This window comes from Delphinus delphis, chromosome 1 (genome assembly GCF_949987515.2).
Source record: "Delphinus delphis chromosome 1, mDelDel1.2, whole genome shotgun sequence".
Taxonomy (NCBI): Eukaryota; Metazoa; Chordata; class Mammalia; order Artiodactyla; family Delphinidae; genus Delphinus; species Delphinus delphis.
This window is the reverse complement of record NC_082683.1, coordinates 27,923,072-27,946,709: the sequence shown is the minus strand read 5'-3', so window position 1 is coordinate 27,946,709 and position 23,638 is coordinate 27,923,072. Positions and strand designations below refer to the sequence as shown.

Below are 23,638 nucleotides of genomic sequence, written 5' to 3'. Positions count from 1 at the left end.
CTTAATTATAAACTACCAGAAAGGGGGAGATAAAGGTAATCTTTACCACACCATTTGCACTTAACATTTGGTATAAAATCCCCTGCTTGTAAATCTCCAGCCTAAAAATGTTTGCAGGGATGAAGCAAAAAAAGCACCAGGCACCAGAAACATAAACCCCAAATGTTGTGTGTACAGACCCATTGTATAGCAGCTTGGTTACTGCCTTAAGATTTCTGCTACCACTTTAAGATTGTTGTTACTGCAACATCTTTAACAAATAAAGCATCAGATTAAAACCATCATTAGAAAGCTATTTGATTAATTTCTATTACTAGTATACAGGCTTGAGCAAAGGCATATCCAGAAGCAGGAAATCAAAATTTATTTGCTAAAAGTGAGACATAATGGCTGAGGGATACCTTCTAACAGCCCCATGTTTTACTTTTTGATCTGTTACCCCTGACCACAGATGACTGGTTCAAAGATAAACATCGGATGCAAGCTGGCCCAATCATAATCTTCTTCCTAGGAACTTAAAATCTAAAATGGATAAAAATAACGACTAAAAGTCATTGGAGCATAACTGCTTTCTGGCAGTACTAGAGACAACAGGCCCACAATCACATTAGACTGAGTTCCCTGGGGGAAATTTGTTCTTTACCTCCTCCCTAAATTCTGTGAAATCCCCCAATATACTTCTGAAGTGTTTTTCTGGATAAGTGAGCAAGAGTCTACTTTTCTTGCTTAAATGCAACAGAAAGGATATTCAATAACTAAACCCAACGAGGATCAGGAGAGCTAGTTACTTCTCAACATGTAGTTTGAAAACTGTTATCACTCAAAAAATATAAACAAACTAATTCCAAAGAGAAAGAAGGTACTCACAGATCCTTCTGGTGAAAGTAAACAAAAAACAAAAGAAATGAACATTCTCCTTGACTCAGGAATTCTAGATGATAAAATTTATCCTTCATAAACAACTGCATGAACATCCTTTGATGATTCATCAATTCTATTGTTAGATTCACTAAACTTATTGAGGTAATCATTTCACGATGTATGTAAGTCAAAACAGTATGTCAATTATATGTCAATAAAACTGGAAGAAAAAGTCTATCCTTAGAATTTATCCTACAAAAACACTTCAGCAAGTAGACAAAGATGTGTATAGAAATGCATACTTAATATTGTTTATAATAGTAAAAAGTTGAAAATAATACACACACATGTAAAAGAGGAATCTGATTAACTTATAGTACAGCCATACAATAAAATACTGAGTACCCACTAGAAAGGATGCAATAGCTCCATATCCACTGACACAGACTATATCTAGGCAGTTGTATGAAAAAAGCAAGAACAACGTTCACAGGATACATAAATCCCCTCCCATCACATAGAGAGATATACATTTACATTCATAGAAAAAAGTCTGGAAAGATATATATTACATGTTTAAAACTGATTCTCCTTGGAGAATGGTAAAGGCTTTTATTTTCTGCTTTATTCATTTTTGTATTATAAAATAGAATGTATTACTTTTATAATCTAAGAAACAAAGTTTCTTTTAAGAAAACCATATAACAATGGAAAAAATATGAAGAGAAAATTAAGAGACCCTGTAAACAAAGTAGAAACCTTTACTGAGTGATAAGTTCAATATGATCCACACACACACAAAGCATGTCTATATTTCAACATTAATAACTATGAGAATAAAATATTTAAAGAAAAGAGTAAGATTCTTACAATTCAGATTAACTTTATTAAAATACTAACAAAGTGTGATAAGATCTAAACTTAAATCAAATTGGACCATCACATTAATTAGCCCTAACTAATCACTGTTACAGATTAATGTTTTCTCTAGACATATTTATTATCTATCTAAAGACATGATTGGTTTCTTTCTAGAACGGTACTTACAGTTCTCTACAATTTCATCAAAAACTGCACCAGTTTTCTGCTCAAACTGAAAAAGCAAAAAAAGAAAAAGTAACATTATTATCATATCCTTCATTCATACCCTTTAGTGTCCCTCCTTGCTCTCCTTAGAGCTGTAATCTTCAACCCAAAGTATATGAATTCACAACAACATGAACAAAAACACCACCAAACAGAGTAAAGTAAAATTCAGAATGAATAAAACGGGTTCTCAGGCCAAAGCCCGCAACCCAAAAATGAAGACATAAATACATGCCCTCACTATAAAAAAGCTACTTATTTTATTTTTTTAAGGTTTTTTTAAAAAACTGAAGTATAGGGCTTCCCTGGTGGCGCAGTGGTTGAGAGTCCGCCTGCCGATGCAGGGGACACGGGTTCGTGCCCTGGTCCGGGAAGATCCCACATGCCGCGGAGCAGCCGGGCCCGTGAGCCATGGCCGCTGAGCCTGCGTGTTTGGAGCCTGTGCTCCGCAACGGGAGAGACCACAACAGTGAGAGGCCCGCGTACCGCAAAAAAAAAAAAAAAACTGAAGTATAGTTGGTTTACAAGGTTTCAGGTGTACAAAAAAGTGATTCAAAAAAGCTACTTATTTTTCAAAAATCACTTTCCTATCACAAAATACAGAGGATCATATACTTTTGTAATAATAATAATAAAAAACACAGCCAACACTTACTGAGAACTTACTAACAACACTTATTATTAAGAACTATGTAAAACTTCTAATCAAAACTGAACAGAACAGGGCTTCCCTGGTGGCGCATTGGTTAAGAATCTGCCTACCAATGCAGGGGACACGGGTTCAAGCCCTGGTCCGTGAAGATGCCACATGCTGCGGAGCAACTAAGCCCGTGTGCCACAACTACTGAGCCTGTGCACTAGAGCCTGCAAGCCACAACTACTGAGCCCATGCGCCACAACTACTGAGCCTACACTCTAGAGCCCGTGCTCTGCAACAAGAGAAGCCACTGCAATGAGAAGCCCACACACCCAACGAAGAGTAGCCCCTGCTTGAGGCAACTAAAGAAAGCCCGCGTGCAGCACTGAAGACCCAACACAACCAAAATTAATTAATTAAAAAAATAATAACTAAACAGAACAACCAGCATCAATAGGTTTTGCTCTTAGGCTAAAGCCAGAAGTCTGCTGCTCTTTAATATTTATTTATTTTTTGGCTGCGTCGGGTCTTAGTTGCAGCACACGGGATCTTTCGTTGTGGCACTCGGGCTCTTAATTGCGGTGCGCAGGCTTAGTTGCCCTGTGGAATGTGGGATCTTAGTTTCCTGACCAGGGATCAAATCAGCGTCCCCTGCATTGCAAGATAGATTCTTAACCACTGGACCACCAGAGAAGTCCCTCTGCTTCTCTTTAAATGAAAGTAAGCCATATTACAGGAATGGTTCCTTTTTGAGTATGTTAGGGCCCAAGACAGAAGCAGAACCAAGTCTGACGTAATTTCAGGCCTTTAAAACAGACATGGGGGGAAAAAAGTAAAGCAGCGGCAACTCCACCCAGAAGCTAATAAAGACACTACTAGTATGTTTCACTCCTAGTCTTCAAAGGTCTCCTCACTTTGGCAAGTTTGAGCATTCCAATCTCCTGCTTCTCTACCTACTACTCATCAATGAGGCAAAAACAGAAACAAGTCAGTTTTGTGATAAACCTTGCCTACTAAGCTAGAGTGAAATCTCCCCATTCAAGGGAAAAACTTCAGGGAAAAAGAACTACCTACGTAACTACAGATGAAACACAACACGACAGCTAGCTAACACTCATAAATGTGAACAGACAACCGAGGATTCCAGGTTTCTGAAAGAAATTAACTATGGGAAAGAGAAGGCTCAAGGTGAATTAACAGAATAACCACTCCAGAAGGAAACAATTTACAGAAAACGAACTTCTAAAAAATATTTTAAGTGGTATCTGAGATATCTGAGAGGCTACTGATACAAAAAACTAAACATCAGAAAATATTTAGATGGGCCATGAAAAGGAGACATGAGAAAATATTTGGAAACAAGAAAATGGCAGCAAAAATAAAAATCTTACTGGCCAAGCTAACGACAGAGTTCTCAATCAGTTTCCAAAAAACAAAAAGTCAAAGAGTTGGAATACTTTATATGAAAACATGGAAGATTAAACGATTAGGTGTAACAGAAATCTCAAAGGCAAATCCAAAGAAGAGAACAATAGACAGGTGAAATAATAGAAGAAAATTTCCCTGAACTAAATAAATTAATATTTGAGATTGAATGGGTCCACCAAATAACAAAGAGAAAGCGAAAAAAAAGATACATCCTGGTGAAATGTCAGAGTTTCCAAAAGCAAACAAAAAGAGAAAATAAAAAATTATAGTGCAGGTGATTCATTAAACACATTTAACATAACTGAATTCAATGATATGAACACTGAAAAGGAAAGCAAAGAAAAGAAATTGTAAAGGTTATTCTACCTACCATTCCACTCAATGAGCTATGTTCTAGAATAAAAGGGAAATGGGAGATGTGACTGCAAGCCAAAGAATGAAAGCACTTGTCTGCACTGAAAGGGATCCGAGGGTGGTAGGATGAATTGGAAGATTGGGATTGACATATATACACTATTGATACTACATATAAAATAGATAACTAATAAGAACCTACTGTACAGCTCAGGGAATTCTACTCAGTCCTCGGTGGTGACCTAAATGGGAAGGAAATCCAAAAAAGAGGGGATATATGTATATGTACAGCTGATTCATTTTGCTGTACAGTAGAAACACAACATTGTAAAGCAATTATACTCCAATAAAATTTTTAAAAATAAAGTAAAATATGTAAGAAAAAAAGAAAGAAGGGGATCCAAGTGTTTGAAGATAATGCACTTTTTCTACAATACTGCCTTTCTTTTTTCTGGTGATGAAAATGTTCTAACGTTGATGTGGCTGCACAACTGTGAAAATACAGCTACTGAATTATGCACTTTAAATGGGTGAACTGCATGACATATGAATTACATCTCTATTAAGCTGTTTTAAAAACACATTGAGAAAAATACTTCTATAAAGTTTAGGTATTAAAAACCAAAAGGCACTACTGAAACAAGATTAACAGGGAGTTGTTATGTGGGCATATACCAGTATTTTTTAAAGAATAATTTTTAAAATATACATTCAAATGTGTTAAATAAATAATATGTTTAATACAATGAAGTCCCTCAAGTACAATTTCCTGTGTGATGAGGTTACCTCATTTTAGTGCTAACTCTTTATGTATTTGAATTTCTTGATAAGGCAGAGCATCAATTAGGGGAGAGTCTGTCTTTGACTCATTTTGATTTTGTTGTTGTTTTTTTCTTCTTTAAAAATCCTTTTTATTTTATATTGGAGTATAGTTGATTTACAATGTTGTGTTAGTTTCAGGTGTACAGCAAAGTGACTCAGTTATACATATACACATATCTATTCTTTTTCAAATTCTTTTCCCATATAGGTTACTACAGAGTATTGAGTAGAGTTCCCTGTGCTATACAATAGGTCCTTGTTGATTATTTTATATATAGTAGTATGTATGTTAATCCCAACCTCCTAATTTATCCCTCCCACCCACCTTTCCCCTTTGGTAACCTTAAATTTGTTTTTGAAGTCTGTGAGTCTCTTTCTGTTTTGCAAATAAGTTTATTTGTTTCATTCTTTTTGTTTCCACATATAAGTGATATCATATGATATTTATCTTTGACTTACTTCACTTAGTAAGATAATCTCTAGGTCTATCCATGTTGCTGCAAATGGCATTATTTCATTCTTTTTTTAAAATGGCTGAGTTATATTCCACTGTATATATGTACATCTTCTTTATCCATTCATATGTTGATGGTCATTTAGGTTGCTTCCATGTCTTGGCTATTGTAGATAGTACTGCAGTGAACATTGGGGTGCATGTATATTTTCAAATTATTGGTTTTTTCCAGATACATGCCCAGGAGTGGGACTGCTGGATCATATGATAGCTCTATTTTTAGGTTTTTAAGGAACCTCCATACTGTTCTCCATAGTGGCTGTACCAATTTACATTCCCACCAACAGTGTAGCAGGGTTCCCTTTTCTCCACACCCTCTCCAGAATTTATCATTTGTAGACTTTTTGAGGACGGCCATTCTGACTGGTGTGAGGTGATACTTCATTGTAGCTTTGATTCACATTTCTCTAATAATTAGTGTCGTTGAGCATCTTTTCATGTGCCTGTTGGCCATGTATATGTCTTCTTTGGAGAAATGTCTATTGAGATCTTCTGCCCATCTTTTGATTGGGGTGTGTGTTTTTTTGAGTTTTTATTTGTTTTAATTCAAACCTGCTGGTGACTACTCACTTAACATTGCCCAAGCAGGTCACACTAACATCACTCTCAATTATGGACTCCATCAGGACTCCAGAACACCTGCTTGGCCTATAATCTAACCAATGGGGTGTCAACAAATGTACAAGTAATAAGACTTAGCTTTGTTACAATATAGTGATTTCGCTAAATATGTTTGGGTGCTTCTTGTCCAGCCTGTATATTTATAAATAAGAAATCAGATACAAATAGTAATTTAGCTTTGAAATTAATGTACTACTCATCGCTCAAGTTTCATGAAAGATTTAATTGGACTTAAAAGCAAAGCTGACTTCAGGACTTCCCTGGTGGCGCAGTGGATGAGACTCCGAGCTCCCAACGCAGGGAACTGGATCCCACATGCATGCCGCAACTGAGTTCACATGCCACAACTGAGTTCACATGCCACAACTGAGGACCCCACATGCCGCAACTAAGGAGCCCTGGAGCCACAACTGAGGAGCCCATTTGCCACAACTAAGACTTGGTGCAACCAAATAAGTAAATATTTTTTTAAAAATCCATAATAAATATTTTGTATGGGCAAGGATTTTCTCAGTACTACAAAACTTAAAATTAAAAAAATAAATGAATATAGATATTAATTTAGGACAAAAAATTACCGGTTCATTTTTAGTTATCAAAATAGTCTCATAGGTTCTACCCATTCAAAACATATAACTGTTCATATTTAAACTTATAAAATAAATAACTTTAAGGTTTTTACTTTCAAATTTCCTTACCCACAAAATATATATATAGTGATACTTACACTTCCCAGGATTGTTAGGATGATTAAATGAAAAGCATTTAGCATGGTACTTAGCAAAGTAAATATACAGTAAATGTGAGCAATATGATTACACTAATAAAAGATATCTTCCCTTGTTTTAAAAATTAGGCTTCATTACAACATTTCACTTGTAAAAATGTGTCCACTGCTTAAAATAAAAGGAAAGCACTGGGCAAATGTTTCAGCCCTCTGTATTTCAAAAATTAAGCATTGGGGATAAACTATATTTTTACTTAAAAAACAGAACACTGAAGTTCCCTAACCCTGGAGGAATTAAAAATCCCAATATACTGTGAATTGATAAACACCACCCACAGCCACCTGCAGAAAAAAATTAAACATTTAAAAAATCACAGTTAGAGGGAATCCCCTGGCTGTCCAGTGGTTAGGACTCTGCGCTTCCACTGCAGGAGGCCCGGGTTCGATCTCTGGTCAGGGAACTAATCCCACGTGCCACGTGGTGTGGCCAAAAAAAAAAAAAATCACAGTTAGAAATTTATTGGGACTTCCCTGGTGGTCCAGTGGTAAAGAGTTCACTTTCCAATGCAGGGGACGGAGGTTCATCACTTTCCAATGCAGGGGACGGAGGTTCAATCCCTGGTTGGGGAACTAAGATCCCACATGCCATGGGGCAACTAAGCCCACATGCCACAACTACTGAGCCCACATGCCTCAACTACAGAGCCCACATGCTGCAAACTACAGAGCCCACGTGCCACAACTAGACAGAGAAAACTCACACACCACACCTAGACAGAAGCCCACGCACCGCAATGAAGATCCCACATGCCGCAACTAAGACCCGATGCAGCCAAGAATAAAATAATTTTTTTAAAAAAAGAAACTTATTGGATCCTAAACCAATAATTTTTATTTTATTTTAAAAAAGTTAATTTGGGCTTCCCTGGTGGCGCAGTGGTTGAGAGTCCGCCTGCCGATGCAGGGGACACGGGTTCATGCCCCGGTCCAGGAAGATCCCACATGCTGCGGAGCGGCTAGGCCCGTGAGCCATGGCCGTTGAGCCTGCGCGTCTCCACAACAGGAGAGGCCACAACAGTGAGAGGCCCGCGTAACGCAAAAAAAAAAAAAGTTACTTTTCTCTTTGATCCTCCATACAACTTCACAAATTCCCTGGACATAATTGCTAGAATGCCTAATACCATAAACACTTTTCTCAAACTGGTTTTAATATCTGTAACAATTTGAGAGTTTATATGATAAATTTATTCAATGAAAACTAAACAATAGACCAATAGCTATAAAACAGTTGAGGGAGCTGAAGGTGGATTTTTCAATGATTAAGCAGATACTGAAAACTATCAAATGTGCTTCAGCATCTTCTTCTCTAAAACCTACTCTTTTCACCTTTTTTCATTTTAGTAGTAGCCCCAACACCCTGGAAGTCAAACAAGAACTCTCAAAACTTTTCCTCCATTCTCTTCAACTGATCAGTAGTAAGACTATCAGTTATATTTCCAACACATCTTAGGGTTTTAGATAAACCACTACTCTCCATGATGAGCTAACCTATACAGGAGGTCAGGAGAGACAAAGAAACACTGTTCTGTAATTTAAGATCTGAAGGATGACTAAGAATTAAAACAGGTGAAAAGATGGGAGAGAAGGTTCAAGAAAAGAACAGCAAATGTAAAGGTTCTTAGCAGGAGATAAAATAGAGAATTCAAAATTCAGAAAGACTAGGTGGATAAGAATTCTGGCAGTAAAGCAGGTCAGCACTGTAAAATAAAGCTGATGACAAATCATGGGCCAAACACTGGACATTCTTCATAGACAGGGTGACCACATATTCCAGTTAGCCAAAAGCATCTCAGCTTAGGTCTATCATCCCCATGTAATTGTTAATGTGCTCCCTTTCACTCTCAAAAGTGTCTCAGTTTGGGACTTCCTTGGCAGTCCAGTGGTTAAGACTCCCCGCTTCCAATGCAGGGGGCGCAGGTTTTGATCCCTGGTCGGGGAACAAGGATCTGGCATGCCACAGGGTGCAGCCAAAAAAATAAAAGCAAAGAAAAAAAAGTCTCAGTTTGGTCACCCTAAGTATTAGTCATGTTTAGACACTGGACTTTATCCTAAGAAAAAAAAATGAAGGAGATGGCAAGAAGGAAGATTCGTGCTCTGAAAATTACTCTATGGAGTAAGGTTATTTCTTACTCCTACCCAAAGTTCTCATCATACCATTCTCATATTGTTTTCCTTCTACTGGGAATGACTTCTATCTGATAAAATTCCAATGCTACTGCTGGGTTTTTTTGTTGTTTTTTTTTCTGCCGCGCCGCGCAGCTTGCAGGATCTTAGTTACCCAACCAGGGATTTAATCGGAGCCACTAGCAGTGGAAGTGTGGAGTTCTAACCACTGGACCACCAGGGAATTCTCTCCAGTGCTTCTTTAAAATACAGCTCTTCAATAAGGCCTTTTCTGATAACCCATTTAGAATTCTTGACTCCTTCTCTGTAGCACTTGATTCACATTTCATTTACAGTCACTTATGGCACAGTTAACTTATGTATGTGTCAGTATCACTTTCTAGATAAATCTTTTTTATCGTGGGATACCTATAGGCCATAGCACATTGTGTTGTATAATCTCTCAGTATCTTTTATATAAAGTGAATATCATAACTTTGCATTTCTCATTATTTGTTATGCAAAACCTTCAAGGGGCCCTAAGAAAAAAGAGTTCTGTGATCAGATATTTTTTCCAAATATAATATTATAGAACTTTTCCACCATTTGGCATGGAGTTTTATTCACCATCCTCAATTTGGTAGGAAAAAGATGTTATCTCATTTAAATTTGCATTTTGCTGTTTTATTTACATTTAATTGCTTTCATTTTCATAATTTTGAAGCATCTTTCCATATAGTTATTAACCATTTGTGATTATCATTTCTATCAACTGCCTGATTACAGAATTTTTTAGATTACCTGATGCAATGGTTCACAAACCATAATGATTAGTGGTCAATACTTAGCAAGAACCTTACCCTGTGTCTGGTCTTTTTCAAGCACTTTACATGACTTAATTCAATTTAACCTCCTCAAAATCTCATCAAGTAAGTACTGTTAACACCTCTATTTTGTAGGTGAAGAAATGGAGGTACTGAGAGTTTAAAAGTACACACACATAGCGCTGTGAAAAAGGCTCCCCAGAAAAAAGCCCAAACTTCTGACCCTCCACAGTCTGGCCCTACTTCCTCTACTGCTTCATCTTTTCCTGCCTTCATATACCCATTACATCCCCATTCCCAAAGCAAATACTCTAGCTAATGACCTACAGCTCACCCAATCCATCACGTAGTTTCATCTCTCTAGACCACTGTGCAGTGTTTAAGCTTCTCCAGTCTTAAAATCAATAGCTAATGTCTAAACTAAAGTTACAACTCTTTAACGATGCCATAATCTCACATAATCCACAAACATCCAACCTCCTGAACAAGGCAGAATTCACAACTCTTTCCCAGCTCTACACCTACAGATGCGTCTATGACAGCAACTATAAAAACTTTACTCCCAAGTTGGGGATTCTATAAGAAATCAAGTACCCATCCACATCTCTGAAGCTGTATCATGAAATATCCCATCGACAGGGGTTATATAAACCTGGAGTTGTAACCCCATTTTGGAGACTATCTAAAAAAGGAACAATAAACACTGTCTACACAAAAGCCTTTAAAGTTATACAAAAAGTAAAAATAGTTAGTTTCTTTCAACAGAACCTAAATGAAATCAAGACTCATAAAGAATTAGAGATTCCACATCTTTCAAAGCAGGGAATCACTTCTCGGCCTTTCGGCTAAGATCAAGTGTAGTATCTGTTCTTACCAGTTCAAAGCAGGAAGAAAGTTAAAGTATATTCTAGTCTAGAGAGATCTGTGTCTGTCCCATACTGCTGTAAGCCTAGCACCTACAACAACAATGCCTAACATACAGAAGATCAATAAATGTTTGCTGAACAAAAGAATTACTTTTACTAGTTAATAAGTATTTAAAACTCATTTTATATTAAAAACTTAAACATCCTCAGTTTACTTTAAAATTTGCAAGAATCACAAAAATTAAGCAGGAGCATCAAATAGTTTTTATGCTTGCAACAGACCACTCCAAATTAAATGTCCAGTCCTCTTCCCTCAACCCCACAATTGTAATGCTAGTCTTTTTTCCCTATTGCTACTCCAATTCAAACATCCTTTACTTAAAGCTTCAAATTTATTCATATTGATAATCTTTATAATCATTTTATCAACTTGGAAAATATAACAAATTTCTTATGGGAAAAACATACTTTTTATACAGGAAGTGCTCACTTTGCACTGTAGTACAGGACCACAAAAATGACTTTGCAATCTGAAATCAAGCAAAGCAATCTGAATAATTAAAGGGAAAAAATTACATTGTTCTGTTTAAGACTCTTTTACTGTCAGTTAAAATGTATAGAGAAATGAAGAATACTGTGTAATATTTACTATTTTATAATTTAAAACATAAGAAACATTGAGAATCAGTATTTTGTTTCTTTGTAAAAACCTTACCAAGAAAGTAAGACAGTGCTTACCTCCTTCTTTTCCTCATATAACTTATGATACAGAATAAGTATCTCTTCCAAGCCTTGGCAAAATGTCATAAATCTTTCCAAGTTTGGTTGGACATGCAACATTTTATCCTTTGCCCTTTCAATCTTGTCATATACTTCCAAGAGTTCCTTTAACGTGATATTTTTTCCAGTCACTTCCTCTGAGACATTTTCATCCTTTCTGTCACAATCACTTTTCTTCACTTATGTTCATAAATTTGCCTTTACTAAGTTCCTCAGACTTTATATCTATATTCTCCACCTTATGACCACTTCATGATCCTGTCTTCCGTCACATAAATTACTGATGAGACTGCCTTCCAAAACAGACCTATCCCACATTAAATAGTTGATGATCAATTATTTGCTCAACTAATCTTTGGAATCTGGGAGTAAAATTCACAGCAGCATCCCTATCTGCTCTAGCAGCATGCTGATTCTGAAATGAAACCAGCCTTTACTGGTAATGAAAATTTCTTCAGTCTCCTTGTAATTAGTTTTCTTTCAATGCAGCTTGGCATGAATGTTAGCCAAACTGATTGAGATCTGTTTCTATTACAATTTAAACTATATGATGTTGAAGCAATTTTACCTTATTTTTTATATTCATCTCATGTTTTCAATACAGTTCATACCAAACCTTCATACAGGAAAAGTACTTGTCCTATCTTCACTACCTGCCACTACTTTCAAATCTTCTATAACATCCAATTTTTCAGATCTAGTATTATCACCTTTCATTTCTTTGATGAACTTCCATCTTTGTTGGTCAACTCTCTCCTTTGATTGTCCAGTTTTGTAAAATGTCACATGAATTTATCATTGGAAAACAAAGAGGTAACACATCTGTAAACTTTGCTATCTGTACAAAAAATGAATAACAGACGCACAGTGACCAACCTCCAACAGACTTTGAGAGAAGTAATGTGATTGGTCACCAATTATTATGGGCATCTATCTATTGATATATGTAGTGATTTGTGAACTGAAGAGCGAGCATCAAAGTTTATACACTACACAATTATTCAGTTAACATACCACAGTAAATGACAGTTGAACTGTATTGTTAGGTGACCGGTGTTTTTTAACTAAACTATACCAACAGAAATTCGAGCATATCAGAAGCCTGCAAAGTGAAGACTGACTGTACAGAGTAAACAAAATATAAGTATGTAGTTAGATGTGGAAAATATTTGCTGTCAAATATGTAATAGGTCTCAAGAAAGACTGTTAGCATCAGTAGAGTTTCTTTCTAGATGCTACTCTGCTTCTAATTCACTAACAGACCTTAAACTAGAAACTTAACTCTTCCGTGGTTCAAATTCTTCAACCCATATAAATGAATGAAGTTGGTCTACAATACCCTAAAAGTTCTCTCCAGCCTCTCAAACTTGATGCTCACAATTCCCTTCAAGCTAGGCATAAACTAAAAACTCAAATTGGTGTAACGGAGACTGAAAACTTGATGAAGACACTAAAAAAGTAGACCTCATTCTCTCTCCTTAGGTGCTTTTTTCCCAATTAAATGACTTAAGATATTGACAAGTCTTCCCTTAAAATGGAATCAAATCCGCACTCCTTTCACATTTTTATTCATTCTAAAATTTATGTAAAGTAAAATATAATAATTATTTCCACTAAAATTACTTTGACATGAACTAAAACTTAAATGGGCTCGATTTCTCCAACAAAACAAAACTGACTCACTATCAACTTACTATAAGTATACTTAGTGTTTGTAATTAGTATCTCACGTGCTGTCACCAAAGTTACAATTAGAAGCAACTTAAGTGGACTTTCCTGGTGGCGCAGTGGTTAAGAACCCGCCTGCCAATGCAGGGGACACGGGTTCGAGCCCTGGTCCGGGAAGAATCCACATGCCATGGAGCAACTAAGCCCATGCACCACAACTACTGAGCCTGTGCTCTAGAGCCCACGACCCACAACTACTAAGCCCGCATGCCACAACTACTGAAGCCCGCGTGCCTAGAGCCTGTGTTCCGCAACAAGAGAAGCCACTGCAATGAGAAGCCCGCACACCACAATGAAGAGTAACCTCAAACCAGAAAGCCCACACGCAGCAACGAAGACCCAACACAGCCAAAAATTAATTAATTTTAAAAACAAAAGAAACAACTGAAGTAAGCTGGATTTTACAAATTCATAATTCTATGAACTGAAGCAACTGAATTAATTCCAAATTCAGAATTATATTGAACTCAGACAATAGAAATGTATTACTAAAGAGTCACAGAATGTATCATTTCACTGCTTAATTAACATGCATATTTTAATGGAAAAGACATTTGTTCAAATAGCTACAAAAACCTTATAAATAAAATGGACAATATTTATCACCAAATATAGACAGAGTATAGATTCTCAGTCATCACTGAGAAAAAAACTTCAAATAAAAATCAGACTCAACTGTGAAAAGCTATCGTCCTAAAATAACTTCTTTTATGACTTTTTTCACAACAGCTAAGGAGAAAATTAAGCTATCCAGATTTAAAAAGGAAAAAGAAAAGTCATTTTTGAATAGGTGGACAATGTCTCCCTTTCAATCTGAATATGTATTGATAGAATGCTGCATTTACCCTGAAACATAAACTAAGGAAGAAGGAAAATATGTGCTCCCGTGATTCTTTATAATATGTTTGAAACTGTTTAGCTATACTTTTGTCATCAAATTTTCTACTCCAAAATGATGTATAAATTTGGTTCCTCATTTGGAAGCTCAGGAACATTTATTATAAAATTCATGAGACTTCCCTGGCAGTCCAGTGGTTAAGACTCCAAGTTTCCAATGCAGGGGGCGAGGGTCCAATCCCTGGTCGGGGAACTAAGATCCCACATGTCAGATGGCCAAAACAAAACAAAACAAAACAAAACAAAAAATATTCACTGTTATTAAGATCCCACAGGCCACACAGTTGCGGCCAGAAAAAAACAAAAGCAAAAAACAAAAAAATAATAATAAAATTCGTGATATCCCTCAAGGGAAATATCTTCACTGCTTCCTAATATCTACAACAAATACAAAGTTGTAAATTATAAAACTTAAAACAAATAAAAGTTTTCTTCAATTATTTAAGGTAAAAGTAAAAACCTCGGATCCCTGACATCAATCAAGGTGCAAACTGCCACAACCCAAAAAAGTAAAAATCAATCCGAAGAAATCTCCTAAATCATATATTGACAAAACATTGAAAAGTTAACTGATGTCTAGCTTCAAAGTATCTGTGGAATGAAAAAACAAAGGCAAACAAAGATTACTCAGCCTACAAATATCTGCCGCCATCTAAGAAACCTCTGAAAAATAAAACCCCAGAAGCAGTGGTTCTCTACATGTGGTTCTTAGACCATAAGGGTCCCAGAATCCTTTCAGGAGTCCCCCAAAGTCAAAACTATTTTCACAGTAATACTAAGACATTCCATGTATTTTTACCGTGTTGACATTAGCACTAATGGTATAAAATCAATTCTGGGTACAACTACTGGCCCCTTAGGCAGTAGCACCAAACTGTACGGATCGTTGAGTGTATTCATCACTGCCCAATAACGGCTGTCATGCATATATATTAGAAAGAAAATATGATTTAAATATTTAAAATTTCTTAAGAGAGAGTATCTCATAGAACTAACCAGACATGATCAAGCACTTCTATTTAAAGAATAACTTAAAAGCAAGCCCAGTCAGTTCAAGTTTAATTGAAATTAAAATATTAGTTCCTTTAGTGATAACACACTAACTTTTTCTATCACGAAAGACATTTACAAAATCTAAGTTTTCTGTGTTTTTTCCAAAGCCACAATTAATGTATGGTAATAAGATTGTATGTAATTATACTTTAGTGTAACATTTAATATATTAAACAAGATAATATAGGTAGAGGCCAGAAGGATCAAACTTAAGTTGTCACTAAAAAAAATTATTTTTAGTTGAAAAATAATTTTTAACTAAATTTTCATAGTTTTTAGTTCTCACACCTAATTTACTGTGTCATGTTATGTTAATCCCAGATAATCTGACAGACCAGTAAAAAAGAAACCAATAAAAATATGTCTAACAAGATTGAAAACTTAGTATTTCTGGATCATTCACCTTATAAAAAAATGAGAGTTGGGACTTCCCTGGTGGCGCAGTGGTTTAGAATCCACCGCCAATGCCGGGGACACGGGTTCAATCCCTGGTCCGGGAAGATCCCACATGCCACAGAGCAACTAAGCCCATGCGCCACAAATACTGAGCCTGCACTCTAGAGCTCGTGAGCCACAACTACTGAGGCCGTGTGCCACAACTACTGAAGCCCGCACCTAGAACCCGTGCTCCACAACAGAAGAAGCCACTGCAATGAGAAGCCCGTGCACTGCAACGAACAGTAGTCCCCGCTCGCTGCAACTAGAGAAAGCCCACGCGCAGCAACGAAGAACCAACACAGCCAAAAATAAATAAATATTTTTTTAAAAAAGAAAAACATGAGAGTTATTTGTCATTTTAAATGAACTTTTTGTTAAATGCATACAGGCATACCTTGTTTTATTACACTTCATTTTATTGCACTTTACACATTGAGATTTTTACAAATTGAAGATTTGTGGCAATCCTGCATCAAGTAAGCCTATCAGCACCCTTTTTCCAAAAGCTTCTCACTTTCTGTCTCTGTGTCACATTTTGGTAATTCTCACAATATTTCAATTTTTTCATTATTATTATATTTTTACAGTGATCTGTGATCAGTGACCTTTGATATTAACATTGTAATCTTTTCAGGGTGTCATGAACTGCAGCTATAAAAGACAGTGAATTTAACTGATAAGTGTGTGTGTTCTGACTGCTCCACTAACCAGCCATCTCCCCCTCTCTCTCCCTCTCCTCAGGCCTCCCTGTTCCGAGACACAACAATATTGAAATTAGGCCAGTTAATAACCCAACAATCGCTTCTAAGTGTTCAAGTAAAAGGAAGAGCTACACACCTCTCGTTTTAAATCAAAACCTAGAAATGATTAAGCTTAGTGAGGAAGACATGTCAAATGCCGACAGGGCAAAAGCTAGGCTTCTTGCACCAAACAGTTGGCCAAGATGTGAATGCAAAGGAGAAATAATTGTAGGAAATAAAAAGTGCTACTCCAGTGAACACACGAATGATAGAAATGCAGAAGAGCCCTATTATTGATACAGAGAAAGTTTTAGTGGTCTGGAGAGAAGATCAAAGCAGCCACAGCACTCCCTTAAACCAAAGCCTAATCCAGAGCAAGGCTCTAACTCTATCTTCAGTTCTGTGAAGGCTGAGAGAGGTGAGAAAGCCACAGAAAAAAGACTGAAGCTGGCAGAGGTTGGCTCATGGGCTTTAAGGAAAGAAGCCATCTCCATAACATCAAAATACAAGGTGAAGCAGCAAGTATTGATGTAGAAGCTGCAGAAAGTTATCCAGAAGATCTAAGATAATTAATGAAGGTGGTTACATTAAACAGCAGATTTTCAAGATAGATGAAACAGCCTTCTACTGGAATAAGATGCTATCTAGGACTTTCATAATTAGAGAAGTCAATGCCTGGCTTCAAAGTTTCAAAGGACAGGCTGACTCTCGTGTAGGGGCTAATGTAGCTGGTGACTTGAAGTTGAAGCCAAAGCTCACTTACCATTCTGAAAATCCAAGGGCCCTTAAGAATTATGCTAAATCTACTCTGCTTGTGCTCTACAAATACAACAACAAAGCCTAGACGACAGCACATCTGTTGAAAAGATGGTTTACTGAGTATTTTAAGCACACTGTCGAGACCTACTGCTCAGAAAAAAAAAATTCCTTTCAAAATATTACTGCTCACTGACAATGCACCTGGTCACTCAAGATCTCCAATGGAGATTAATGTTGTTTCGTGTCTGCTAACACAACATTCATTCTGCAGCCCATGGATAAAGAGGTCACTGTGGCTTTCAAGTCTTATTACTTAAGAAATGCATTTCATAAGGCTATAGCTGCAATACACAGTGATTTCCTCTGCTGGATCTGGGCAAAGCCAACTGGAAGCCCCTGGAAAGGATTCACCATTCCAGATGTCATTAAGAACATTCATGATTCATGGAAAGAGGTCAAAATATCAACATTAACAGGAGTTTGGAGGAAGTTGATTTCAACCTTCATGGATGACTTTGAAGGGTTTAAGACTTTGGTGGAAGAAGTAATTGCAGATGTGGTAGAAACAGAATTAGAATTGGACCCTGACAATGTGATTGAATTTCTGCAATCTCATGATGAAATTATAATCAACAAGGAGTTGGTTATAACTCCTAAGGGATGAGCAAAAAACTGGTTTCTTGAGAAGAAATCTACTCCTGGTGAAGATGCTGTGAAGACTTGAAATAACAACAAAGGACTTAGAACATCATATAAACTTAGTTGATAAAGTAGTGATGGGGTCTGAGAGGAATGACTCCAATATTGAAATTTTACTGGGGGTAAAATGCTATCAAACAGCATTACATGCTAGAGAGAAATCGTTTGTGAAAGGAAGGGTCAATTCATGCAGCAAACTTAATTGTTGTCTTATTTTAAGAAATTGCCACAGTTGCCACAATCTTTAGCAATCACCACCCTGTTCAGTCAGCAGCCATCAACATCAAGGCAGGAGGCCCTTCCACCAGAAAGAATATGATTTGCTGAATGCTCAGATAATGGTTAGCATTTTTAAGCAACAAAGTATTTTAAAATTAAGGTATGCATATCGTTTTTTCAGATACAATGCTATTGCACACAGTAGATTATAATACAGTATAAATATAACTTTCATATGCACTAGGAAACCGAAAATTCATGTGAGTTGCTTTATTGATATATTCGATTTATTACAGTGATCTGGAACTGAACACACAATATCTCTGAAATATGTCTATATGTGCTCTCTCTTTCCAAAAGTGAGGAAAAGATAATCTATATAAAATTTCCTAGCTAGAGAAACTGGATGAACTCAATCATTTGTCTGTAAAACTCTTAGCTAATGAGATTCTATAAATGCTGTTTTAGAATTATTTAAAGATTAGCTGCTCCCTTTTTGAAAGGACATACATACACCTGAAACGCACCTCTTTAAACCAGGAATATATAATAACTATATGTATGCATAAATTACATAAGAGTTGATATATATATAATCTCAATTATAAGCACTTATGTAATATTCAAAATTTTAAATAATCATATATCACTCTGATAAACAAAAAATAAAATTGTAAGCCCAGATAAGTTATACTATGTACACAATTAAAATATATACACTTTTGGGCTTCCTGGTGGTGCAGTGGTTGAGAGTTCACCTGCCAATGCAGGGGACACGGGTTTGTGCCCCGGTCTGGGAGGATCCCACATGGCCGCTGAGTCTGCGCGTCCAGAGCCTGTGCTCTGCAACGGGAGAGGCCACAACGGTGAGAGGCTCGCGTATCGCAAAAAAATAAAAATAAAAATAAATAAAATATATACACTTTGAATATAACTCTTTTTTTTAATATATTTATTTATTTATTTTTGGCTGCGTTGGGTCTTCGTTGCTGTGCGTGGACTTTCTCTAGTTGCAGCAAGTGGGGACTACTCTTTGTTGCAGTGCGAGGGCTTCTCATTGCAGTGGCTTCTCTGGCTTCTCTTGTGGAGCACGGGCTCTAGGTATGCGGGCTTCAGTAGTTGTGGCACACGGGCTCAGCAGTTGTAGCTCACAGGCCATAGAGCATGCGGGCTCAGTAGTTGTGGCTTGCGGGCTCTAGAACACAGGCTCGGTAGTTGTGGTGCACAGGCTTAGTTGCTCTGCGGCAGGTGGGATCTCCCCAGACCAGGGCTCCAACACATGTCCCCTGCATTGGTAGGCGGATTCTTAACCAGTGTGCCACCATAGAAGTAAGTCCCTTGATCCACTTTCCATGTCAACTTAGCTTTTGGAGTAGCTTTAATCGTCCATATGCAATCAACTGCTTGGCCAGGTTTTGTTGTTTTCCTCTTGTTCTACCTCACTAGAACGTACTATTCCGTCAGCTTCTGACAGCTCAAACTGGCAATTTCCTAGGTAGGTAAAGTCTGGATCTGGAATAAACAAATATTTTGCTGGAAATCCCAGTCCTTCAAGTTCTTCATCAGAACTTAACTTAATCCACATGAATCTCCCTGGTGATCTAATTAATGGAGGGCTTTTCACACCACAGCAATGATCTACAAGTGGTGAGAAACCAAACGGCCCATCTTGAACTTCCAAGTAATCAAACTGACTTTCAAATGATGGTTCTATATAATAATGTTCATCAAAGGTCAACTCTGTTTTTTGACATGGAGCACCTTCCAAAATGTAGATACATTCTTTGTTTGGTGGATATGAGTCAGGATAATTTGGTGAAGCAAAATGACCTCCATTGCTGGTTCAAACCCAAATCCCACACTGGGTTGCAGGAATGTGCTTGATTCCAATATTTTCTCCATCTTGGGCCTTCTGGCCACAGCAGTCCCTTCCACTACAAGTACTGTTATTAACAACACTTTGAGGACCAAGCAGAGCTGCTCCAGGGCCATGTTCCCGAGCTGCCCGGCGCTTCGCGAGGGGCCGAAGCAGCGGCAGTGGAAGCGCAGGGCTCACAGCTCAGCGTGGCAGCTGCCCCACTCCGTCCCCATAGCCCGCACCAGGTTGCTCCCTGCGGGGTAGGCCTCAGGTCTGGCGCCCGCCATACCCAAGCCTCTCGGCAGGCTCTCGTGCTGCCCCAGCCCCACGACAGGCACCACACCCTGCTCTGCAGCACTCCATCCCATCGACCGCTTACAGCCTGAGAGCGCAGACACGAGGGGCCAGACCCATGCAGGCCAGTCTGCCTGCGGCCACAGCACAGACCCCGCTGAAGTGGCCTAATATAATTTTTTAAAAACAAAATGGCAACAACTGATAATACAATAAAGGTCTTTATCTTAGCCAACACACACACACACACACACACACGTACACACACACACCCTTTACAAATACCCTAACTTCCAGAACTGTCCCTGGGAACAAAGTAACAGATAAAAGCTTATTTTTAACAACATGCAGGATAGACATTTTTGCCACATAATTTCCAACTATGAAAATTTATTAAAAAGTCCCTATGCAGGGAAACAATTAAGTTATTTATTAATACACATTATACTATGGAATTCTATGCAGACTTTACAAAGAATGAGGTAGAAAGTTCTGAAGATGGAGGTGATGTTTCCCTAATATTCTGAATATACTTATTGCCACTAAACTTAAAAATGATTAAAATGGCAAATGTTATGTATATTTTAACACCATAGACACACACACACAAATAAGGTAGATCTGAATATAGTACTATGATGGGACACATATACTGAGTGAAAACAGAAAGATTTAAAACTCTGAAACAACTTAAGGACAGAAAAACTAACAGAAAGACCAATGTCTCAACAAGGAAACAGAAGATATAATGAAAAAACAGATTAAAGTTTTAAAACTGAAAAATCAAAAAACCAAAATAAGAACTCACTGAGTGGTTACCAGGGGCTGGGGGGAGGGGCAAGGGGGTAACGGGATAGTCATTATTTAATGGGTAAAGAGTTTCAGTTTGGGATAATGGAATAGTTCTGAAGATGGATAGGGTTTACAAATCAATGTGAAAGTTATTAACGCCAATTAATTCAACACTTAAAAATGGGTAAAATAGTAAATTTTGTTATGTATACTTTACCACAATAAAAAATGCATAATGAATAAAACTAAAACAATCTCTCATTCATGGGCTCATTAGCAAAACAGAGATGGAGAGGAAAGAGTCATGAAAATAGATCAACAGAATCACTTTATCTTAAAAGAAAGAGAAAAAAAGATTGAGGGGATAAAAAAGAATGGTGCCTCAGAAATCTGTGAGCCATATCAAAATACAACATTCTTGTAATCAGAATCCCTAGAGTACAGAAAAAATACTTGAAGAAATAATGGCTGAAAACTTCACAAGCTTGAAAAAACACATATATATCTGCAGATTTAAGATAAGCAAACCCCAAACAGGATAAATCTAAAGATATTCACATTAAGACACTCATAATTAAACTGCTGAAAACTAAAAACAAAGAAAAACATCTCGAAAACAGGCAGAGAAAAACATTTTACTTATCACTGCATATTTCTCATCAGAAATCTTGGATGCTAAAAAAAAAAGGAAACTATTTTTAAAGTGCTGGGAAAAAAGAACTGTTAAACTCATAAATCTATATACAATGAATATACCTTTTGAAATAAAGGTGACATAAGGATATCCTTTGATGAGGAACACTAAAAGCATTGACTATCAGTGGACCTGCTCTAAAATAATTGTTAAGAAAGTTTCTTGACCCAAGTGAAATGATATCAAAAAAATTCAGAATATCAGGAATGAAGAAAGAGCAACAGAAACTAGTAACTACCTGAATAACTATAAACACAGAGCAATCTTCTACCCTTGAGTTCTTTTAACATATATTTGACATCTGAATGTAAAAATTATAACATTATACAATAGAAATTTGGTAAGTATATGAAATATGACAACAACAATATAAAAGGGAAGGATAAAACACCTATATGGTGGTATCTAAATTCCACTTAAAGTGATGAAACATTGATTCTAAGAAGCCAGTCTCAAAATGTTAACATTCTGTTTCAGTTCACCTTTCACAAGTCTCCAAAACACAAAATTATACTGACAGAAAACAAAACAGTGGTTGCCAGTGGTTAAGCAGGAACAGATAATAGGACTATAAAAAAAATATCACACTAGAGTTTCTTGGAGTGACAGGATTGTTAAGAATCTTGTTTGTAGTGCTGGTAACAGGAATCTATGTCTGTGTTCAAAATTCATACAACTATACACCAAATCCAAAAAAAGAAATTTTAGCATTTGTTCATTTCTAAAATAAAATACACAAACACATGCAAGATAAGCTTATACATAATCATAAATAAATATACTGAGTAGTGAAATTACAAAAGATTTTTACTTTTATATCTTTTAAAAATCTTTCAAACTGTCTAAAATGACTAAATGCTTTTGTAATAAAATAAAATGATTCAAAAATAATCAAAATATACTTAAACTATGAATATGCCACTTAAGTACAGTTCACAAATAGCATTACTTGAAAAATGAATAAATTAGAACTTAACGTGAGACTTCACTGGTGGCACAGTGGTTAAACATCTGCCTGCCAATGCAGGGGACACGGGTTCAATCCCTGGTCCAGGAAGATCCCACATGCTGCGGAGCAACTAAGCCCATGTGCCGCAACTACTGAAGCCACCGCAGTCTAGGGACCACGTGCCACAACTACTGAGCCCATGTGCTGCAACAACTGAAGCCTGCAAACGTAGAGCCTGTGCTCTGCAACAAGAGAAGCCACTGCAATGAGAAGCCCGCACAACGTGATGAAGAGTAGCCCCTGCTTGCCACAACTAGAGAAAGCCTGCATGAAGCAACGAAAACCCAATGCAGCCAAATAAATAAATACCTATCCCACACACACACAAAAAAACAACACAACGTATTCTGAGATCTCAAAGTGTAAAGCTTAATCATAACAGCAGACAGCTGCTATCTAACCCCCACCCCATTCTCTCACAACGAATTGCCCTCTCTCAAAATTTACAACAAATAATCCCAAGGACTCTAAAGAGTCACATTAAACTGTACAACCACATGCAAAAGAATGAAACTGGATCACTATCTTACACCATACACAAAAAGTAACTCAAAATCGTTAAAGACATGAATGTAAGAATTGAAACCATAAAGTTCCTAGAAAAACATAGACAGTAAGGTCCTTGACATCAATTTTGCAGATGACTTTTTGGATTGAACAGCAAAAATAAAAGGCAAAGAAAGAAAAAAGGAAGGTGGGTTTACATCAAACTAAAAACCTTCTGCACACCAAAGGAAACCATCGACCAAATGAAAGGGCAACATACAGGAGAAAA

General features: G+C 37.0%; 1 protein-coding gene and 2 pseudogenes across 2 annotated transcripts in view; 1 reads left to right on the top strand and 2 right to left on the bottom strand.

Moving 5' to 3' along the window:
• Positions 1 to 23,638, bottom strand: part of ZMYM4 (zinc finger MYM-type containing 4) — a 174,644-nt gene that overhangs the window by 101,100 nt on the left and 49,906 nt on the right. The window contains exon 2 of one of the 2 annotated variants that reach the window (XM_060019103.1): positions 1,909 to 1,954. In XM_060019103.1, the coding sequence (XP_059875086.1) occupies positions 1,909 to 1,954 (46 nt within the window). Of the gene's footprint in view, positions 1 to 1,908; positions 2,711 to 23,638 lie in introns of those variants that run through there. The other variant, XM_060019111.1, reaches the window with a different exon arrangement.
• Positions 10,863 to 10,975, top strand: LOC132416674 (U2 spliceosomal RNA; annotated as a pseudogene).
• On the bottom strand, positions 19,354 to 20,208 carry LOC132430023 (neuropilin and tolloid-like protein 2 pseudogene; annotated as a pseudogene).